Below are 12,654 nucleotides of genomic sequence, written 5' to 3'. Positions count from 1 at the left end.
TGAGCATTGCATAGCGTACCAGGTATTATTAGCTCCTTACCATGTCCTGCCAATTATCTCTGCAGATGTCATTGTAAACTGAGCACAATTTTTTTCTACAAGCAATGCAACAGTTAGGATAATAGGAAAAGGAAATACCTAACAGCAAAAAAAAACAAAAACCCCCAAACACAACCCAAACCCCAAAGGCCCACACCTGAACAATAAACACAGTTCTAAAACACTTCTACCTCAGCTGGGGGTTCTTCACATTACTTAGAAAAGATGTTTGATGCATTTAAGAATGCAATACAGTTGCCTTCACAGCCACTGAAGGTTCTGTGCATATATATATATATATATATACACATATACACACAGCATGTATGAGCAGTGCACCGGTATGAAACATCCCAGCAACACTCACAAAAAAGGAAGACACAAAATTAAGAAGAATTAAGAAAATTTAATGAGCAAATGAACTATATACATTGATGGCACATGACTTTTATTCAGTTATCCTCTTTCTATAGCTTAACTTTGATAACAAAATACCAACAGTCAATAGTACCCCAGGGGACAAGAAAAACCAAACACACCCCATCTGTTATTAAAGTGCATATTTGATGTTTGTTGCAGCTAACTGCAGTCCAGGGGTATTAAAGGACTTCAACCCATCAGGAAATATTGTGCAGGAGCATCCCAAATTAAAAGCATTGGAAACTTAGATTTTAAGAAATAACTGTTTTTATGGAAGATATCCTTACATCTCTTTCCACCATACAATCTTGCTTTAAGAATTCTCTGACATTCTGCAAGACAGAACAAATTCTGCCTTTCTATTTTTATTTACATTTCCTCAAGAACTACTCGAATGAAAGTTTAACTACACTCATGACTAGTGTTTTCTTAGGTACTTCACTCTTTCTTCTGCTTACTTCCTTTCTCCCTCTCAAACTCAGCTATTTGATTGAATATGTTAATTAAGTTCTGCGGCAGGTTTCTTTTAATGCCACTGTCTGTTTGCCCTGTGCCCTCTAAAGAGGTTTCCTCATCTGGTTCTTTTGTTTTACTATTCTCCTCAGAACTTCTCCTACTCTTATACTCACTTTCATTTTTATGTTTACTTAACACATGCCCATCCCTATCGTAGCTTTTATCACCTTCATGGAAGCTGGTGCTAGAATATGATCTGCATTTTTCCGCTGACTTTCCATAATAGTCAGACCCTGCTGGAGACATGTAATACCTCTTGTGACCTGAGCCATGTTTTTTAAATGGCTCTTTTCTCCCCTCTACATCCCTTTCTGATCTCCTACAATAATGCATACTGGGTTTATCATATGACTTACGATATGAACCTGAGGAACCCCTCCAACTAGAGGAAAATCGATCTGTTTCACCATAATTTTCAGTTTTGCTACTGCTTGGCAGTGTTCTGGAGCTACTAAAAGAATCTCTTGAAGCTTCAGACCTACCTCCAAAAGTGTCTTCATCATCACCTGAAGTCCTTGAAAAAGAACGGTGTGTGTCTTTCTCTTTTACTTCTGGTTTTGGACACACTAAGCTGTCCTGCCTTTCCAGCAGTTTCTCCACTTCAAAACTTCGGTTAAGAAAGGAAGCAGAGGTATCAGCTGGAGGTGAATAACACTCCTCTTTCCTAATCTGATCTTTATAATGGGAAAAAGCTCTAGATGAGTATTTTTTGGAGCTACGGGAAGACTCAGATCTCTTCTGACGCTTTTTCCTACGTTTCTTGTGATCAGAGGAAGAGGAGGAAGAAGAAATTGATACATCTGATGAAGATTCACTTGATGATGATGAGGAAGAGGAGGAAGTTGAAACTTTCCTTTTCTTCTTCAACCTAAAAAACATAATTAATCTGTGAGATCATCTTCATTATTGGGCAAAAATTAGATCTAGAAAGCAAATCTGTACTTCCCAGAGTTTGGCTGAGCCGGGACTGTAAGGCATGAATGGAAACTAAGCCTGACAATTTCAAATATCATTTCTTTATAAAAAATTTAAATTAAATCCAATGATCAATTTATCATCAAAATCTTTCCAGGTTTAATATGGCATTACACTCTGCAAATACTTCACATTGCCAAGTATTTTTTAAATAACTTCCTCACTGTAAATATGTCAAGTATTTTTTAAACAACTTTACCTTTAATGACTATGTATATTCATTAAAGGCTATATGCACTAAAGGACACTACCCACAAACAAAAAAATTCTGGAGGAAAAGCAGTCTACCTAGGGAGAAATTACCTAGAAGCTTACTAGGTACTTACTAGGACATTCTGTTTGGAAATGGATCGTTCATTGTTCTATCTGCACATACTGCCACGTAATCAGTATACCGAATATAACAAAGTTACCTTTTTTCTTCTTTTAAGAGCTTACGCAATTTCTCTGCACTTGTTTCTACTTTCTTTTCTTTCTGTCTCTCTTCTTTGGCAGCTTGTTTCTCCCTCATTTCCAAAGATTTCTTTTATGAACCCAAGCATCATAAAAAAAAAAATTACATTAAAAATGTTAACACAGGTATTTTCCACATGTCCCCAACCCCATTCAAATGTATGTTTACACCAGGGATGTTTTACCAGAATTCCCAGACCAAGTATTAACATTAGTCACAAATTTGGTATTGGCCATTGTGATAATCAGGTTTACATTAAGGACCATATTGCAGTTTTTATTCCATTAAAAAGTACATTTGACCAACCATTGCAGTGGTACCCATGATCCAGTATACCGTGAAGCATGAAGCCCAGAAAGTACAGATAGAATATGCCAGAAAACACATTATTACCAACACGGAGAAAACAAAACCAACCAAACAAAAAAAACAAAACAACCAAACCCCAAGAGAGAGAAAGGTTTTAGGGAAAGTATCATTATTGTAATATTGTAGTTTACAAGTAAAACACGGCAGAATTTTAAAATGTATTTAAGTTGGCCATGTTTGAATACAAACCGTTTGGTAACAATTTCACAGACCAGTTTGATGCATAGTTTATGTAAGAAATCATGTTCCAAGGGTTTGTGGGTGATGAGCAGCACCAGATGTCACATACAGCAACAACGGTCCAATTCGGAAGAAAATGCATTGGAGAAAAACACATAATCAGTATTACAGGAAAACATACTCCAGTGTTGCTTTAGCCATTCTCGCACAAAAGATTCAGACTTATGTATGAAAATACAGGTAAATGCACAAGAGCATCTCATCAGATGAATAATCCTTAAACTACGTAAGCCTGTTACAGATCAGATATCTGCACTACACAGCCCTGAAGAGGGGCTCTATTCATATTAAGAGTGAACAGAAAGTCTGACTGCTTTCAAAACTTAGCAACACTCTGAACAGATATTGTAAAGGAAATCCTTAACTGCAGTTAAGGCTATGCAAACATTTTTTGTTGGTTTGCAGGCTATCATGGTAGCTTTTATTTGGTGCTTCAATGACCCATTTCACTAGGAAACCCTAAAAGACTGTAAAATTAATCTCCTACTTGCTAAGGATAGTCTTTATCTTAATGGAGACTGACACCTTTTTCTAAAGAAGCCAAGTGTCTCAAGTACTGTGCAACAACTTATCTATGATGTAGTTCAGCTTAATTAAAGAGATTGTCATATCTCCTCTTCCCCTTTCTTTCAAAACACTCTGTTAGCATTATGGCTCCACCAACTGAAGAAGTGTTGATTAAGGCCATCTACCTCAGTCTATGTACTTGTTATACACAGAACCATAGAACAAAACAAGCCTGCTCCTCAGTGCTCTATTTTACACTTTGATCCTCTGTGAAAGTCACAGGAGGTAAATAAAAGAAAAACAATTTTAACTCAGATTAGCGGACAGACCCACCAGGGCTCACCTGGGAACCATGCTGCATGCGAGAAGTGAGAAAATAAACCAAAAACAGACAGCAGAGGGCAGTCAAAACTGCCCACTCTCCACCTCCTGCTGTTTTCCTTTAAATTACATCTTCATTTCCCCTCTCCCGTGATCGTCCTGTGGGTTAGCTTTGGCTGATGTTACTCTATATTTTCACAATTACTCCAAATCACAAGGATTTGGCCAGTAAGATGGTATGAAATGTTTATTTGGCTTGCTCAAGTTTACACTTTCTCTGTTTATATTCACATAATGTTATCATTTAATAGTATTAATCATGCTTGTATGATGGAATATTCTTATCCTTGCTTTAGCTGACAGGGTTAACAGGCTTTGCTCTTTCCCTGTCTCCACTATTTGGCATTTCTTTACTATCCAGTTCAGAACAGTGAAGTCATCAAGGGGTACCTTCTTCTGATAGGTACAGCCATAATGCTTACTGTAAAAGATATACTTTAAAGAAGGGAAGCAGACAAACCACGACCTTAAACTCACCATGTTCAAAAGATCTAATATGATTTTTGATGTTTATTGTCACTGAGAGCACTATATGAAGAGAAAGTAAAGAATCACCTGTATATGCTTACGGAGTTTTGTTAAGGCCTCTTCTGCTTCCTGAAAAGTCTCATCCAAACTTAATGCTTTCTTATAATAACTCTCAGCATTTACTAGTTTGTCTTCCTCTTCCAACCTGAAATTCAAGTGATAATAGTATACAGTTAAGCCACAGAATTTGTATTTTTTTTCTTATTTTTAGGACTACCTTTCTTATTTGCACTATGACAATACCACTGCATCCTTCCAGCACCATATCACTCACCTTAGCCCACCTCAGTACAAAAGTAAAACAGTATTTCTGACACATTATTATCTCTTAAAGTAGTAAACCGGTGTTTTCTGACCTATTATTACCTCCAAATCATCAGTAATACTATTCTTGGACATGTCAATTCCAGTTTCAAAAATATTGTCCGTTTCTTCTCAACACAGGGCTTAAAAGAAATCTATTTGCTAAATATTCAAAAGTAAATTTTTTTGTTACAGAGTTTAACCAATATTTCAGTAGAGTAAAAGAACACGATTTTGTTACAAATACTTTCTTAAAGAACCAAACAAACCGCATTCACAAACATCTCCTCCAGCCCCTCCAAACAGGAAAAAAAAAAAAAAAAAAGCCCCAAACCACCCCAAAACAAACCAACCCTAAAAAGCCAAACAAACAAATAAAAAAAATAAAAAAATAAAAAACCATAGCCTGTTGGAATGTATTCACACATTTGACAAGACTCTTCAAGTCCGGTATCCTACTAGTGAAAGTGTAACAAGGATTAAACCTCAAATATTTTGCCAGGATTTTAACTGGACCAGAGGAGAAAGTATAAACTGACTGCATGAGCAGGTGTGATTTCCAACAAACATTTTTTATTTTTTTTAAACCCAGCCAGGAGGGAAAGATGCCATTCTGTGTCCTAACTAGAACAGTATTCAAAAAATATTGAGAAAAATTGTCAACAACCAAATGAAAACACTTACTGCCCGCCTCTTTCCACAAGAGTCTGACAGAGGTATTTTCTTGCATTTCTATGGGTAGGACAGTTTTCTAAAGCAATTTCAAAGTCACCTATGGCTTTGTTCAGACTTCCTTTTGTTGCATACCTAGAACAACAGACAAGTTGCGCAGATTTTAGTGTTGTTTCTCTTTCGCAAAGTAGAAAATTCAGTGAAACAAGCAGACTTACAGAGCTCCACGTGCTACCAAAGCTTCAACATTCTCTGGATCAAATTCCAAAGCTTTGTTGTACTCATTCATGGCTTCCACATGGTGCCCATCCTTAAAATAATCAACCCCTGCCTTCACACTGGAGAAAAGGATTTAGAAAACATCATGTACAGTTAGTCTGTGCAGATTTCATACTGTTAATTGCTCACAAATCATGGTTCCAAACAAGTGACAGGTAATAAAACTTGACCTGGTTATCATGTACTTAACACTGGCATTTCAGATTATGTGATAGAGTGGAGAGCATTTCTGCAGACAGCGCTACTATGTTACACTGTTTTTCATTTATAGAGTGAATACTTGAGCACTTCTCTGCACAAAACTCTGGCTGTGACCTGGAACAGGCTTAATTATATCCAGAGTTAAAAGTCACCATTAAGCCAACGACACAAGGCAAAATGGATAGATGGTACACACTGAAACCAGCTCATCTCAAACTCAACTATTTAAGGTTCAAGTAATATGAGCTGTAAAATCTTTCTTCTACAATTCCTAAGAGATTAATTGCTTCTTTTATTGGAAGAGAACCAATTTCAGAACTTTTCGTAATAACTTTTTTAAAAATTAAAATTTGTATTTAACATTACAAGCAGTTTTTCAGCAACTAATCAAAGTTGCAAACTACTTATTTTACAAAAAACACTGCTTTCCTAGCACAGAACCCAGAAATTCTGAGATTTCAGTTTTTGGTTTGGGATTTTTTTGGACCTGGTGGATTCAAAACAAGTTTTTCCACAAAAGATACACATTTTGAGGAGAATAGTCTCTGTTCTGCCTCCTTCACCCTGTAGAGCATGCCCACATACAGATGTACAGCTTAAAAGCAATAGCATGTATCTAGAGCTGCTGTTCCAAATGCAGCAGGGAAATACATTTACCTTTTAAAAGGCAGCATAGTGTGCTTATTAAATCTACAGTCTGAGGCCCAAATGTTATGACAAGCAGTAATAAGTCATTCAACACTCAATTTTAAAATGGAAAACTGTGTACCTGGTATTGTCTAAAATCCTAGTCACATCTCATCAATAGGCCAGCACATTGCAGATGTTCCAGGGAATACTCATTTTAACCTGACAAATATTTTGGAAGTTAATCTTGAAACTTTATCTATCATGTACCCATTTAGCAGTTAGGGCTACTTTCAAGAAGTTCTTCCTGGTTACATCACTACACAGGTGCTGGAAACAGTGGTTCAATGTGTATTTTCTTTTAAGAAATATAACCTGTAACCTACTAACAATAAGCTCTGACAAGAGAAAGTATTACATACCATTTCAAGGCCCATGATTCAGACTGCTTTTTCCTCAAGGCAGGGGCAAAATCTTCTTCATTGAAATTTTTACTTTAAGGAAAAAGCAAACAAAACCATCAAGTTGAAGTTCTGAGTCTACAAAATGAAACTTACAACACGTAATGCAGTTCAAATAAACTGAAATACTATTTACACATTGCTTTATCGCTCTCCCTCAGTCAGGAACATTCTTCTGTATTTCTGAAACCAGCTTTTCCCAATCTATCCTAGAAGTGCTGAATCAAACTAGTACATCTGCAGCACGTTTAACAAAAACATATTCACCCCTGCTTTGGGACCTAATATATATCACTAGATATGTTTGAATCATATTTTATGAAAGCAGATGTATTACTAAAATAAATACTGTGAGTAAACATCTGACAGAAGACTCTAAAACTTAAATATCCTGCACTTCAATCCAAAGATACTGACAAGATCTGAGCAATAAATTCCTAAGGTATTTGGTATCAAACATTACATGTCATAAGGTGTCTTGCTTATTCAGAGCAATAGAATTTCAAATGTAAGTTTCTTACTCTAGAAGAGTCTGCTTTTAAATATTTAAGGACATGTAAGCTGCAGTCATGCAAATCAAAATGGAAAAGGTTTAAGTATAAGTGTTCTGGTCTATCTCAATGGAGTAGAATAATCTTCACGAAGCTATAGGATAGGAACAATGTAAAGATCACTTACATTTGAAGACTTCTTAGCAAAGACGGTGGATTTGATTCATTTATTCCTAGTTTTTCTGCTAAATATTCAACTAATGATGGATTACCAAATCCTGGGGAACGATGCAAAACCTCTTCAAAGGTCTCTGCTGTATTAGCAACTTCCATGCTTCGCCTTAAAAAAAACCCAGAAACACAAACCACAAAAAACCCACTGATGTACGCTAGCAAAACCTCACAGATACTCAATTTCATGATGTTTATGTATATAATAAAAACGCCTATATTGATATTTATCACTGCTCACAACTTGTTCCATTTTACAGGCATATATTTTTCTACAATTTAGCAACTCTTGTATCTTTGAGCCTAAGCTAACTTCTGAAACCTATTTTGGCACGTATCTAGGTATCTCCAGGACATAAAAAATTCTACAAAAATTGTAGAGAATCCTGTGTCTTCCTATTTTCTACGGGTAATTTTTAAATTTTAAAAACTTCATATTCCAGTATCCCAAGGTTCTTGTTTCTTTTGGTTTTTGGGGTTAGTTTGTTTGTTGTGGTGTTTTGCTAACACAGTCCCACAGTGACAGATACCTTGCTCTGCTTTTTGCTTTCCTTACATTTTGGGAAAGATGCTCAAAGACCAACCACAGCTGACATATCCAGAAACAAGTATGTTATAGAGACAAACAGCAAAAATCCTGTAATCATCCGATTAAATCAGAAAAAACATCAAGTTTTAAGAACAGTTTGTCAAAAACGTTCTTCAAATACACTGAATATACCTAGCAAGTACAGCTGAATAGCATGTTCTTACTTATAATGTAGTGGGAAGTCATCAGAAGTAATTACACCTAGTTTTGTCTTGCAAAGATGGGGTGGAAGAAGAGAGCTGTAAAGTGACACCGCGAGCTTCTCGTGGTAACGATCAACATCCTTGACGACAGCTATATAAACAGTGAAAGACAGTTACAGAAATGTCTCAAAAACTGAAAGAGATTCCTGACAAATTCTACAGCTACTTGCCTCGAATAAGGTCTCCAGTTTGATAATAAGATAAAGGATCTCCATAGCTGCTTTGAGAAGGCACATCTCTCAAAGGACAAAGAGCCTACAATAGAATAATGTAGGAATATCATAAACAAACCCAAAAGTTGAGATATTTTTGTCCCCAAGATTATGCCAAAACATGATTATTTAATTTTAATGCACATCAGAGCCATGATAGTTAAAAGCACATCTTGGTTCAAGTAAAAAATTATGCACTCATAAATTACAAACCACTCAGACGTAGTATGCACTGAGTATGGAGCATAAAAAGAAGCATTTGCTGTCTCAGCAACGCACCATAAGCTATTCACAAATTCAGATGCCACCCACCATCGCAAAGCTCATTTTCACCTTCCACTTCACATACCACTCCATTAAAAAACACGAGACAACTAATACATTAAAAAGTTATTATTTATCAACAATAAAATACTGATCAAAGCTGTATCTTACAGTGATTTGTAAATCTGAAATTTCCCGTATGAAACGACTTCCCAGACAAATCAACACCATGAAAAAGCCGAATTCGCGAATAGAAGTAATCTTCCCGATCACGATATCGCCACGGTCAATGTCATGAAAAAATAATCCTCTCCTCTCTTCCCTGGGAACCTCCATGAACCGTTCCAGGGGTGGCATAACAGCGTAATAGTCTGCAACACACAACACAGTTGTGAAACAACTAAGCTATAACCTGAGAACATAAAATACTTCACATGTTAAAACCGCATTTTTTAAACATGCAAAATTTAGCTTATTTGTAACAGGCTGTTTGTGTGCAGCCTACAAAAAGCACAGCAAAAACTGTCACCCTGTTTTCAGCAATGCCGATTTTCAGGGCAGGGTCCCCACACACAAACAGCACCGTTCCCGTGAGCCAGCTTACCTTCATTTTCTTCAATCGTTTCGGAGAGAGGCCCGCTGGGTCTCCACGAGTGGGCAAAAAGGAGATCAGCTTTTTTGGCAATGAAGCGCTTTATCTCGGTGTCAAGACTCGTCCTCTCCTTGCTAGGAGGAGGAGAACCCCGTGAGAACCACTCCGCGGCACCTCACAGCTCGCTCCCCCATCCGCACCGCCCCGGCACCCCTTACCATGCTGCCGGCGGTTGCTGGGCGCCGCGTGGCTGTTCGAAGACGGTCCCCGGCGGCGGCAGCAGCCCGCGGAAGTCAGGGTTGTCCTGCTGCTCAGCGCGGAGCAGCGAGAGCAGCTCAGGACCATGGTAGTTGAGCACCTGACGCAGCAGCTCCCGGTCCATGCCGCCGCCACCCCGCCCGGAACAGGAACCGCAGCCTGACACGGTAGTAGTAAGCAACGCGCATGCGCTGGGCTCGGCGTCGCGGCCAAGAGCGGGGCTGTGAGCGGGTGGCCGCCGCGCCCCCTGGGCAGTAGGAGGACCGTTTGCGGGGCCGGTCTCGGTCTCCAGGGTCCACTGCCTGTATTGAAAAATGAAAGACAGCAATGAAAAGTAAAGTGTACAAATTACACAGATGGCCGGCGGCTACGGAACAGCTCGGCAGTGCCGAGGGAACCGCCGCAGGGACCGGTGCGAGGGCCCCGAACGGCCCTTCGCGCCGCGGCCATGTCGGGAGAGGGCGCTGCGACCCCGTCACTCCCAGCCGAGGCGGAGCATTCGGCGTCCGTGGTGCCCACCGCTGTCTTGTGCGCCGGAGGTGGGGCCCAGACACAGATGTGGAGGAGGAAAAAGCGGTGCTCCCTCACCAGTGTATCTCCTTCTGAGAAGGCGCAGCTCAGGTGCTTCCGCCGGCATATTTTCTTCTGCACGTTAGCTGAAGTGTGTTTGTTTAAGAAGAGATTCTCCAGAACTGAGGAACGGCGCTCAAGAAATTCTCAATTAGTTGTCAGTTCTTAAATGTCTTCACTAAGTTACAACAAAGAGAATAAATGAAAGAGTGTTGCAGAAACCACTGTGGTGTGGGGCGGGAACGTCACTCTGGAAGTGGTGGGTGCTCACCTCAGAAACAAACCACTGTGATACTCATAATGCTCTTCCCTTGAAGTGTCCATCTAACAGGCTTTCCATCAGAAATTCATACAGGTGAAATGAAGAAATGTGCTGGCAAGAGATATGCTGGCTTTGTTTGTCAGAATAGCTGTACTGAAACGAAGAGAGGAAATAGGCAGTTACCTCAGGAAAAGATTATGGGCTGAGATTACAACTGAGCCATTAAAATAGGCCTAACACAAGATACAATGGTTCAGTTTACCAGCACTAACTTTAAAGACATTTAACTCAGGAGGTTCTTCATGCTAATCACCTCTTCTAGCTAATGGAAAAAAAGTGCTTTAAACCAGCTGGAATTAATTCAAGTCTTTTAGAAAGATCACAATTCTTCAGTCTCCAAGAATAATTTGTCCCTGGCATTGCATTTAATAATTTAAAAAGGGGGTGCGGAAACCCACTGTAAACGGCATAATGTCACTTCTACCCTCAGTACAGTGTTGCAGAAAAAAATAGCTATCTGGCTGTCAGCAGATCAGTGACATAAACTCCTCTAGGAAGCAGCATGACTGAGAGGGCAAGGATCACATCAAAGACACTGGTCTCAGAAGCTCAGGTCAAAGCTGGCAGGGATATCACTGGTACTGCAGACTTGGGGAAGACACTAGAAGGGCAAATTTATATTTTATTTTCATTTCATGTCCCCTACTTTAATATAACCAAAGATAAAGGAGGCATAACACTTACTATGTACCAAACAGCTGTCAGGATTTTGATTTAAAATCTTCCTGTTCTCTGTAAGATGAGGTGTGTACTTAGATTTCTGGTTACTATGGTGGAAAAAACCCATGAACACTAAATAGAAAGTTCTAAACAGTAAGACTGATTAGAGACAGATTGACATGGAAAGGTTAATGCATCTGCATAGAATCAGTGCAGAAATGGAGCCTTTTCTGGATGAATCACACTGCAAGTGCAATGTCCTGAGCTGTGTTACACAACTGCTAATAATGGCAGTTTAATTTGGGGAAATAGTATTTTAAGGAAAAGTTAATTTGTATTACTTAGCAAATACAAAGAGCTAGTAATAAAAAAGTTGTTTGAAGCACAATCTTTTGTGTAAGCATTTCTTCAGCCTAATGTGTAGACACACACACAATGTACAAGTAAGACATTATGAATAAATGTGTAAAATGTGTTATGAGTTCTGGACTTAAAATCCCCAAAATCATGGTGAAAGCTGAACAACCTATAATTATGGACTCTTCTTACAGACATTTCCTTCTATGAGTAGAAAATCAATTGCATTTTAGGATTATATCATGTTAATACACAGAATATAGATTAGTTGCCCCAGAACATGAGAGTTAGCTTCATATTTAAAGTGATCCTTTCTTTAACTGGGCACAGCAGATTCTGAAGTTACCTTCATCAAACAAACTCCAAATTATTCCATCTTCAGAAGCAGCTTTGCCAGAGCCAGGTATGTGAGCATGCTATTGTAATTTTCAGGTTACAGTAATGAACTCAGAAGCAAAGCAAGGTTACGGCATATTGTGCATTGCTTCACCTCACTCAGGGCACACAAACTTCTGCCATCATGTTCTCTATCAGGATACTGCCTTGAGTTTCCACTGTACTTTTAAAAATATCTTTGCATATTTTCATTAGTGGATTCCCTCCCCCCCCCCCCATTGTTTTATGTCACTTACTCAATAGGAAATATTTTTTATAAAAGGATATAGCAGTGACCACAGTTCAGGCATGGATAATGCTAAATGGAGCAGCATGGAATAAAGCCAGTGGTATATACACAGCTTAAGAGACCCCAAGGCCTGAAGAGAGAGCATGCTCCATATGCTATGATGTCATTAATCCTCTGTTCCATCGACTTCATTCCATATGCTAAATAAAGAAGGTGAGCGGGAAGTGTCCTGATTCTTCAGGAGAAAGTGATACAAGTCAACATACTGCCCTACTCAAAGAAGAGCATTCCAGACGCTCTAAAACCAG

General features: G+C 38.8%; 1 protein-coding gene across 4 annotated transcripts in view; it reads right to left on the bottom strand.

Moving 5' to 3' along the window:
* TTC14 (tetratricopeptide repeat domain 14) overlaps nt 1–10,066 on the bottom strand; it is a 38,873-nt gene extending 28,807 nt beyond the window's left edge. For 2 of the 4 annotated variants that reach the window (XM_062602935.1, XM_062602934.1), the window contains exons 1-12: nt 9,773–10,064; nt 9,567–9,688; nt 9,134–9,333; nt 8,657–8,741; nt 8,448–8,577; nt 7,651–7,803; nt 6,934–7,005; nt 5,623–5,742; nt 5,417–5,539; nt 4,457–4,574; nt 2,364–2,473; nt 1,458–1,843 (exon numbers count right to left, since the gene is read on the bottom strand). In XM_062602935.1, coding sequence (XP_062458919.1) covers nt 1,458–1,843; nt 2,364–2,473; nt 4,457–4,574; nt 5,417–5,539; nt 5,623–5,742; nt 6,934–7,005; nt 7,651–7,803; nt 8,448–8,577; nt 8,657–8,741; nt 9,134–9,333; nt 9,567–9,688; nt 9,773–9,936 — 1,783 coding nt within the window. In that variant the 5' untranslated portion in view covers nt 9,937–10,064. Of the gene's footprint in view, nt 1–425; nt 1,844–2,363; nt 2,474–4,456; nt 4,575–5,416; nt 5,540–5,622; nt 5,743–6,933; nt 7,006–7,650; nt 7,804–8,447; nt 8,578–8,656; nt 8,742–9,133; nt 9,334–9,566; nt 9,689–9,772 lie in introns of those variants that run through there. The other 2 variants (XM_062602933.1, XM_062602932.1) reach the window with 2 other exon arrangements.
* Nucleotides 10,067–12,654: the final 2,588 nt, after the last annotated feature.

Source organism: Pezoporus occidentalis, unplaced genomic scaffold (genome assembly GCF_034315485.1).
Source record: "Pezoporus occidentalis ecotype Australia unplaced genomic scaffold, CSIRO_AGI_Poc_V1 ctg8, whole genome shotgun sequence".
Lineage (NCBI taxonomy): Eukaryota > Metazoa > Chordata > Aves > Psittaciformes > Psittacidae > Pezoporus > Pezoporus occidentalis.
The sequence above is the reverse complement of the archived record's forward strand: the minus strand, read 5'-3'. Positions and strand labels throughout refer to the sequence as shown.